Source organism: Gracilinanus agilis, chromosome 6, assembly GCF_016433145.1.
Source record: "Gracilinanus agilis isolate LMUSP501 chromosome 6, AgileGrace, whole genome shotgun sequence".
Lineage (NCBI taxonomy): Eukaryota > Metazoa > Chordata > Mammalia > Didelphimorphia > Didelphidae > Gracilinanus > Gracilinanus agilis.
In genome coordinates this window covers 274,986,658-274,997,531 of record NC_058135.1, presented here as the reverse complement: position 1 = coordinate 274,997,531, position 10,874 = coordinate 274,986,658, and the positions used below count along the sequence as shown (strand labels likewise).

The 10,874-nt window shown below is 34.6% G+C and overlaps 1 protein-coding gene across 1 annotated transcript; it reads right to left on the bottom strand.

Annotated features, from left to right (window-relative positions):
• Positions 1-8,090: 8,090 nt before the first annotated feature.
• LOC123251818 (olfactory receptor 5D18-like) lies at positions 8,091-9,035 on the bottom strand. Its single transcript, XM_044681131.1, has one exon. It carries the CDS (start codon positions 9,033-9,035, stop codon positions 8,091-8,093), a length of 945 nt encoding a protein of 314 aa, XP_044537066.1.
• Between the last annotated feature and the right edge of the window lie 1,839 nt (positions 9,036-10,874).

Below are 10,874 nucleotides of genomic sequence, written 5' to 3'. Positions count from 1 at the left end.
AGACCTAAAGGATTTGAATTTAAATTGTGATTTCCTGATAGTTTTAAAAATATTTAAAATAATGTTTAATTTGTATTGAAATTTCCTTTGTGAAAGATTTTATTACAAACATCTGAAGAATCTTTGTAAGATGCATGAAACAAATAAGCAAATCTACAAAAAGAGAAATCTATGTCTGAAAGAGAAAAGATGGCACACCACTTGTGTATGTGTGTTCAATGAGGACTAATAACTCTGATGTGAGGGCTTACTGAGTCCTTTTCAAGGCTACTCACACACCATTGGTGTCCACCTGTCATTCCACTCTCACTTGTTGGCTTCAAAAACTTTAGCATACATAGTGGCTAAACCCTATTGAACAAACAATCCTAGCAGATGGGCTAAACAATGTTTAGGCCACAAGGCTGTCTGTGAATTGGAGGGATATCTATTCCAAAAATGTAAAGACTTTCATCTGTAGAATGGGCAGATAGATCAATTCATTATAATAATCATAAAGAAAGCTGAAAAACACTATATGAAGCACGTAGAGCTTGGTCAGCCATCAAAGACTCTAAGGTCATCCACTGCATTCTGGACCATCATCAGTCATCCTGACTTTTTTCTTGCCACTGAACTTTGATGGCATTGGAAGAGAAGATGAAACTAATAACTTTGTGCAACTCTGCATCATTTCAAATCATTCACAAGTCAAGACATGACCCCAAATTGTCATTGGTCCTTTTTGAAAATGGAGGACAAACCACAGTTTTTCAGTCTTCATAATCCTTTAGCATTTGATAAAATCTCACTATGAGACCTTCTCACCATGTATCTAAAAAAATCTTATGAAAAGTGCTTTGGATTAAAATTTGGCTCAAAATATAATTGCTACTTGTTTTGGAGGTTGTTGTATTGATTAGTTTTTCTCTATTATTACCTCCCATAATACAGCAAACAGAGTGACTTGAATGCAATTTAACATTACTTTGTGATTAATTACCATTTGCATTATCAATTCCTACTCAAAAATCAGGAAATTTTCATGGAAATTTTTGCCTTAAAAAAATCTTGTCTTAGAATCAATACTACATATTGGTTGCAAGGTAGAAGAATAGTGAGCAAAGGAAATTTACCCTTCCCCACTCCTGGAGTCATAAGGTGACATCATCTTCTGTCAACTACCTGCATAACTGGTGTCAGCTTCAACTTGACCCAGAGGCTAGGACAGGAGAAAAGGAGTCAGGAGGCCATAAAAGGGCTAAGCAGGAAGTTCTTGCTTTCTCTCTGTCTCTGGAGCTCTACCTACAAACTTCCTTGTCAGGGTCTGTTGGAGAAGTCACCTGGAAAAGTGAGATTAGGGCCATCTTTCTCTTTCTCTCATCTTCTACCTATCCAAATAATACTAATAAATTTTATTAAAATCTAAGGGGCAATTCCTATTTTAATCAACACAATGGTAAAATCTAAACAATTGAGATTAAGTTATTTTTCTGGGGTCACATGGCTAGAAAGTGTCTGAGACCAAATTAGGCTAGGAATTTTCTTGTCACTAGACTATACTCTTTATCCACTGAGCTACCTAGCTACCCCAAAATTCTTGTCTTTCTATAAAAACAAGCAGGTTAGAAAAAAATTAAAATAATCCTGATACCCCAACAAGAATAAAGTCACAGAAATATTCCTCTGAGAAAACACCATCTATCCTACAGGAAGAGAAGTATATTTATACTCTTCTCTACATTTATCTGGTGATCTCATTGATTATCATGGATTCATTTGCCATGCTTATGAAAATGATTCTCACATATATTTATCTAACTTGATTTTTTTCCATATTGCTAATCTAATATCTCAGAGTTTTATTTGATATCTGAAGATACTTTAAATATTTTAAATGTTATGGTACAAAATTAGACTCATTATTTTTTCCTAAAACCCAGTTTTCCCTCTCTTCCTAACTTTTCTAACTACAAAGTAGACCATCACCCTCCCAATTTCACAGGCTAATAAAAAACATCATATTTAATTTTTTATTCTTTTTTCGACTTCCATATTTAATCTGTTATTGAGTCCTATACATTTTGCCTTCTCCATATCCTTTAGATTAATGGTCTCCTCTACTCTGTTTATCACTATAGATAATATTTATTGAATTTTGATTTTTTTAAAAAATAGTTTTCCCATTAGCCCACTCTCCCTCCAAGGTGAGTATGTTTCTAAGTTAAAGCTATAACTAGTTTCTTCCCCAGGCTATGAAACTGGATCAGAATCTTCTTTCCTTTGTTAAGATCTTAAAAAGATAAAAGGATCAAGGGCTGACCTGGCCAGCCATAATGAACTCTCACTCAGCTAAAAGATTAAGAGTGAGCCAAACAGTCATGTTAAACTCAATTAAGGTATACTGTACTGGCTACATGACAAAATGTAATGGTATCTTCCTAGTACCAACAAGGACACACCCCTCTAATGATGAAATAATAAGAGATGAATTGAGGTCTCTTTCCTCAGTGGCTTTTTCCCAATCAGATGTTTTACAGTGATGGCAAAACTTTTAGAGATAGAGTGCCAGGCCCTGCTCCTCCCTGACCAAGTACCATGCCTGCTTCTCCCCCATAGGCCATGTGACATGCCCCTTCTCTACCACCAAGTGCCAGGTATACCTCATTCTCCCCTTACCCCACATAAAGGAGAGAAGTGCTCTCATTGGGTTGCTGGATGGAGGAAGTGAGGAATGTCCTTAGCAAGTTTAGAGAGGGGGAAGGGAGTGACCTTAGCATGCCATTCCCCTTCAGTTCTGCTTCCTATGCACCAACCCCTTACCCAATGTGTGTTATAATTGGATGTGTTCAGGCATGATTCAGGAGCAGCTCCCCCTGACTCCTTTACCACTCTAGTAAGGAGTTGAGGGGGAAAGGATGGCACCTTCTTTCCCACAGAGAGTGTTCTGTGGGCCATATTTGGCACCCATGTCATAGGTTTGCCATCACTATTCAAAGGTGTCCAGGGGAGGGACTGGGTAATGAGTTGGCCATAGGTACGTATATTTGTCCATGTATTTTTCAGTTTTGAATATTTCTGAAAATGGATTTTATTCTGTAATTCTCCTAAAATCCAAGATTTAAATTTTTTTGAGAAAAATTTCAGGAAAAGAAGCTTGCTAACTCCTTGAATCAAGAAAATGAAATGTTTGGAGAAAGTGACATAAAGAAACCTCCACTGCATCAGAATATCCAGAATGAACTTTGGGGTGTAATTGATTGAACTGAAGGGGTTTGAACACATTTATTCTGAATGTAAACTTTTATGCCAAAGGGGACTGCCCCTTAATTGGCTTTTTGTCAATGTGCCTAGCAAACATTGCTTTTGCTCTCTCTCTCTTCTATTCTCCTCTTATCTCTAACAATTGAAGTTTTCTCTTTTTTTCCCAAATTTTTTAAACCCTTAACTGCTATGTATTGGCTCCTTGGTGGAAGAGTGGTAAGGGTGGGCAATTGGGGTCAAGTGACTTGCCCATGGTCACATAGCTGGGAAGTGTCTGAGGCTGGATTTGAACCTAGGACCTCCCATCTCTAGGCATGACTCTCAATCCACTGAGCTATCCAACTGACCCCTGAAGTTTTCACTTAGAACCTACAATATGGTATGCACCTTTATCTAGATCTTTAGAGGTATAAGCTGATTATGTTAAATGATTCATTAGGGAGACTAGCCTCCCAAAGAATAATAGGGGGGATTGTGAAAGAGAATTCTTTATTCTCTTTGTCTATTTTGAGTTAATCAATCTAAGAAACCCTACTTAACCCCTACTTAACACTTTGTTAGCCATGAAGTAAGATAATTCACAAGTAACTTACTTGGAGAGTTCTACCCTTTTAACCCAAACAATCAGAAACATGTGAATCCTTTGATAAGAGATGACACCTTCAGAGGATGAGATGTGGATCCACCAGAAATTTCCAGCCTGGGGAGTCCTAGGCAATTTGGAATCTGTAATTGGCCCCTGTGAAGAGGGGAAGGGACAGTGAGTGACATGGAAAAAAGACTATAAAAAGTCTTTAACTTCTTCTGCTTGTGTCTTTGGTTTGAATCTTCAGCTTGGAGCTTTGGTTGATGATCTGCTTCTTGGAGGTGACTTTGGACTTGGACCTATCATTGAACTTGAGATGTTGGTTCTTAGAATGACTCTTGGGTGAATGAGTACCTGGCCTTCCTTTCTTGGCTTTGGGAGAGATTAGGTCTGTAGAGGCCTTCCCCTCTTAGAGGAGGCCACATGAGTGGAATACCAGGTCCCCTGGTTGAGGGTTAAGTCTAGTACTGGAGCAATATTTAATGTTATAGGCTACACATCTTCTCTACCCTCTTTTTACATTTCTCTACTTACACTCTTTTTACCACTTTCTAAATAAAAGATATTAAAAATAATTTTGATTTGAGCTATAATATTTTGAATCAAGTATCATATTATTTATCATATTATTTTAAAATTCTCATCCATTTAGTCAAACCCCTAAATTTATTTCCTTTCAATATGCATAGCATACAACTATTTAATTGTTCCTTTTGTGTAAAAAATTAAAACAGACTTATTTTTGTCAGTGTTGAAAAAGGAATATTGAACTCTTTTCCTTTAAAATACAACAATAAAATAACAATGTATAAAGCAAAAATATAGACAGGTTTTCTATATTGGCCTCATTCACCATAAAGACAAAGTCATATTGTTTTAATCTTGGTTCTAAGTGGAAAAAAAGTACGTATAACATGGAAGAATACAGCCTCTTGAGAATTTCAGTCATTACATGAGTGAAAAGTTCTTATTATCTCACCCCTCTACTATTACAATATTCTACATTATCCCTCCAAAATTCTATAACCACTTCAATCCATCCCACTGGCAACTATTGAAGATATCTTCCTAAAATGTAGATCTGACCATGCCATTCCCCTTTTCAATAAAATATTAAATGCTTATTGCCACCAGTTTGAGGAAGTTAATGGGGTAATTTTATGGGATAAATGAAGCAAAATACAGCAATAAGGTATTTTAATTTCTAAAGAGTATGATAATATTGCTCAAAGAAACAAGACCCGTTTGAGGTGTATGGTTTTTAAGAAAATAAGGAAGTCCTGAGAATAGAAACTTTGAAAGCTCCTATTTAAAGGGAAAGAAGTCAAAGCATATTTTTCTTTAAATGGAATGAGATCCTATTTTCTAAGATTTCATTAAGATTTCATATTTAAAAAGGCAATTGATAGCCTTGTCTTCAAGAAATTTTCTTTCCCAGGTTTTTAAAACAAAGAGCTCAGAAGACAGACAATGATTAAATTAACTTCAATTGATACTTCCTCTTTCTGAGGACTTAAAGAAAACAGTCAAACTTTAAATACCCTTCCAAAAACCCTAGTCCCTATTTATTGAAATTTTCAACTTCTATAAACTTAATGAAGCTTTGCAAGTTCTACTCCAACCCTTATCCATTTTTCTTTCAAATACATTTAAGTAAACCCTTTTCTTTAGTTCAGTGGAAGTTCTGTGCATTTTCTTTTTTTATTTTCTTTTATTATTTTATTTTTTTGACATTTAATAATATTTATTTTTTAGAAAAGTTAACATGGTACATGATTCATGCTCTTACTTTCCCCTTCACCCTGGCCCCCCAAACTCTCCCCCCAAATAGCCAATGTGCATTTCCACTGGTTTTAATATGTGTCATTGATCAAGACATTTCCAAATTGTTGATAGTTGCATTGGTGTGGTAGTTTTGAGTCTATATCCTCAATTATGTCCGCATCAACCCATGTGTTCAAGCAGTTGCTTTTCTTCTGTGTTTCCACTCCTGTAGTTCTATCTCTGAATGTGGTTAGAGTTTTTTTTCCATAAATCCCTCAGAATTGTCCTGGGTCATTGCATTGCTGCTAGTACAGAAGTCCATTACATTCGATTTTACCACAGTGTATTGGTCTCTGTGTACAATGATCTTCTGGCTCTACTCCTTTCTCTCTGCATCAATTCCTGGAGGTCTTTCCAGTTCACATGGAATGCCTCCAGTTTATTTTTCCTTTGAGTGCAATAGTATTCCATCACCAGCATGTACCACAACTTGTTCAGTCATTCCCCAATTGAAGGGCATATCCTCCTTTTCCAGTTTTTTGCCACCACAAAAAGCACGTCTATAAATATTTTTGTACAAGTGTGTTTATCTATGATCTTGTTTGGGTACAAACCCAACAGTGGTATGGCTGGATCAAAGGGCAGGCATTCTTTTATAGCTCTTTGACCATAGTTCCAAATTGCCATCCAGAATGGTTGGATTAGTTCACAACTCCACCAGCAATGCATTAATGTCCCAATTTGGCCACATCCCCTCCAATGTTCATTACTCTCCCCTTCTATCAATTTAGCCAGTCTGCTAGGTGTGAGATGGTACCTCAAAGTTGTTTTGATTTGCATTTCTCTAATTATAAGAGTTTTAGAATACTTTTTTCATGTGCTTATTGATGGTTTTGATTTCTTTACCTGAAAATTGCCTATTCATGTCCCTTGCCCATTTATTAGTTGATTTTTTTGTATAATAGATTTAGCTCCTTATAAATTTGAGTAATTAGACCTTTGTCAGAGGTTTTAGTTATAGAGATTTTTTCCCAATTTGTTGCTTCCCTTCTAATTCTGGTTACATTGGTTTTGTTTGTACAAAAAACCTTTTTTAATTTTATGTAATCTAAATTATTCATTTTAAATTTGTAATATTCTCTATCTCTTGCTTGTTCTTAATTTCTTTCCTTTCCCATAGATTTGACAAGTATACTATTCTAAGTTCACCTAATTTACTTATAGTTTCCTTCTTTATATTTAAGTCATTTACCCATTCTGAATTTATCATTGTATAGGGTATGACATGTTGATCTAAATCTAATCTTTCCTATACTGTTTCCCAGTTTTTGCATCTTTTTATATTATAATGTATCTGTTCCAATTAAAGACCCTTTCTTATAACTTCTTTTTAGTTGTTATTTGGTTAATTTCTAGAGAGTATATATAAGGCACCTTTTGTTGTTTCCACATTATTAGTTAATACAAGTAATCCTGGTTATTAAATTAAATTAGTCATCCTGATTCATTGCTATAATATTTAATCAAAGCTAAGCCTTTTTCAACATATTCAATGATTATTAAAGGAAAGAAGTACTGAATATAACAATTTGCAGTATTTGCTGAAACCTCTGTTTTTTCAAGGATTTTCTGATACATAACAATAATATTTTGGAATACACTAACCTTCAGAAACTGGAACCACAAACTGAATCCTGACTTGATTGTTCAACTGAACTTGGACTAGAAGCAGCCTTAGTGATAAAATAATCAATATCTACACTGGGAGCAGCATCAGAGATTTTCCAGATAATACAACTATTTGGTCATTTTTCATCAGGAGTCTAATATCCTATACTCTCAGGTATGGTGGTCATGAAGAAATAAGAAGTTTACTGGTCCTGTGTATAGTGCTCTCTTTTCATTAGGAGAGGAGTTTCTGCATGCGTAACATTTTACTGTGATGCATAAAATGAAAATAAGCCTCTGCCTGTCCCATTAGTATTTGGGGTCTTTCTCCTACAGTTTGATTTCTGTCCATAGGGCTAGACACCTAGGTCTACTTCTTGTGCTTTTTTCACTTCCCTATCAAACCCAATTGATCATATAAGCACTTCTGTTTTATTTTTTATTCTTTCTTCTTCATATTTTAGTGGAAAGAGAAGGTTACTGGAAGAAAAGAGATATTCAGATTTTGGAAATGAATAATTTTACTTTACCTCAAAATTTTAGAAAATTTGGTTTTAGGTTGGATTCATGCTCTAAAGGTATGTACATGATGTTTTATTTTGGGGGTGGTTATTAATTTGATTGACTTTTATTTTTATTTTTTATGTAATAACCAATTTTATATGACATACAATTGCTTCTCCATTAATTCAAGGGCTCACATATCTCTTATGAGTAGCTGTAGCAGCAAATGATGAATTTGATGAAGAAATGAATTTACTGAGTAAATGTCCCCATTAATTCTTCAATATTTTGCCAAATAGGAGATGAATCATCAGTACCAATATTATTAGTGAGAAAATATTTTGACATCCATTAATTTCCTGATGCATTCTTTCACATCTTTGTTTCTTAAACTATATATTAGAGGGTTCAGCATGGGAATCACCACTGCATAAAATACAGTGTTTACTCTAATTAGAAGCCATGAGTTTTTTGAACTGGGCAAACAGTAGAGGAAGAGTATGGTTCCAAAGAAGATGGTAACACCTATCAGATGGGAGGCACAAGTAGAAAAGGCTTTATATCTCCCACTAACTGACTGCATTTTCAGGACACTGATAAAAATAAAAAGATAGGATGTGAGTACAACAATGAGGGTGGAAAATGTATTAAAATTAGCAAGGATAAAAAAGATTAGCTCTGTAACATGCTTGTCAGAAATGGAGGCAGAAAGGATAGCAGAATATTCACAGAGAAAATTATTAATGATGTTGGTCCCAGAAAATGACAATATAAGGAGAGAGTAGATGAATATGAGAGAAGAAATTAGGCCCCATGCATATACTCCTGTAAGAATGAAGACACAGCGTTTCTGGGACATGACAACTATATAAAGCAAGGGATTGCAAATTGCCACAAAGCGGTCATAGGCCATTGCTGCCAATAAGAATGCCTCTGTCACCACACATAAGACAGCAAAAGAATATTGTGTGATACAAGGAGCAAAAGAGATAGTTCTGTCTTCCACAACTAAAATTTGTAATAATTTGGGTGTAACCACAGTAGAATAACAGAAATCTAAAAAAGACAAGTGACTAAGGAAAAAGTACATGGGAGTGTGGAGTTTGGGGTTGATTCTGATGATCACAATCATGCCCAAGTTTCCTACTACTGTGATCATATATATGACCAAGAATAGCAAGAACAGAGGGATCTGGATCTCTGGATAATCAGAGAATCCTAAAAGGACGAAGATGATCATATCACTCTCATTTCGGTCAACTTTTCTCATGGTTCCTACTGGAGAAAACAAAACAAAACAAAACAAAACAAAAAAACAAGTTTAATAGAATTGAAAGACAGCTCAGTGGCTATATATTCCAATCCCAAATTGAAAGACAATGTCACTATAACAACATTTTGTCAGTAATCAGTCAAATAAACATTTAGCAAGCATTTTCTATATGACAGGTCTAGTCTTAATTGCTGATGATACAAAGAAATAAAAATAGCAACCCATGTCCTCCGTAAACTCCAAATTTAAAGTAAGAATCAGTATAAAAACATTTATTAACAAATAAGCTATATCCAGAATAAATGGGGGAGGGGAATTTCCTAAAAGACACTGTAATTCAGTAGGATTTATAGAGACTTCCTGTCACATATGTGTTGTTGTTGATTTTTTTGTTTTGTTTTGTTTTTAGTTGGGACTAGAAGTAAACCAAGGAAAGTAGGTCAGATATCAAAAATTTTGAACATTTTCAAGGTGGAAGGAGATTCAGTGTTTCTAGAAGGATCCCATTTGACTTAGATAACTTAAATGGAATGAACCCTAAATATGTATTAACTATACATTTTCCTCTTTGAATTTCTATCAATCAATTATTTTATTCCTTTCTGGGATGTGGGAGGCCAATAAGAGAAACAGAGTCTCAAATAGATAAAAAATCTGAGACTCCTCTTTTGGCCCCTTTTATGATCCATACCTTTTCTTATTGGGAAAACATTATAGCCTTATTGAAAAGCTCTAAGTTCCTAGGAAACCAGAAGTTACAGAGTTAACAATTTCTCTCCTTGATAATTAAGAAGCCTGAATTTTAAAAAAAATATTACTTAGTCAAGGTCAGAATTGGACAAAGCTAGATAAGACTTTATCTTACCAGATGCAATCCTGTAAATCAAGAGTACAGGACTCAATTCATTTAGGATATCTATGAAATATATTACTGCTCCCTGAATTAACCTCCTGCTAATTGTCACCTGGAATTTGGCCTTTAACCCTGGACCTATCTTTCTACCTTTAAGACTTTATTGGGTTTTTGTACAATTTGTAACCCCTTCACAGCTGTAATTCTTTCTCTGTGCTTTTTGTGTGAAACCAGTATATATTAAACTCAAGACTCCATGGCAAGTTGGAGCAGTTATGAACTAATAGATAGTATGACTGTTCTCAATGCTCTTTCTCCATACTATTTCAATCTGACACCACTAAATGACACTCAGTATCTCTGGAAATATAAAGCTAGTTCTCTATACTGGGACTAATTTTTTTTTCCCATAACTGCCATATGATTTTCGCTTAACTGCAGACTTGACATTTTGTCCCCTGTACCTAATAATCTTAAATTATTCCATTAAATTTTCCTACCCTTTTTATTTAAAGATATTGCTAATCAGACTATAATAAATATTTCTAGTTTAATATAGAATTTTATTTTTTAAAAGCCTTACTTTCTATCTTAGAATAGATACTAAAATTGTTTTTAAGGTAGAAGAGAGGAAAGAATTGGTCAATTAAAGAAAACAATCAGTTTTCTATCATATCCTCTGGTTCTTTCACCTTCTAAAATATTGGTTTATTTAGGCTACCTAACTTGTAAGGTCAACTGCAACTTTCTTCTTATGTCATTATGAAATTGTTAGTATTTATTCCCTTTTGGAAATATTTGCCCTCTCATATTTTGTCCCCAAGCTCCTATGCTTTAAGAATCTGGAAGAAAAATGAAAGTGAAGTATACAATTCCAATATATATATAGCCTTAATGCTATGCCTTTTTTGAATTTCCTATATATGCCCAATAGTTTATTTTGTTGTTGTTGTTAAAGCTCTCTTCAGCTTTTCATATAAGTT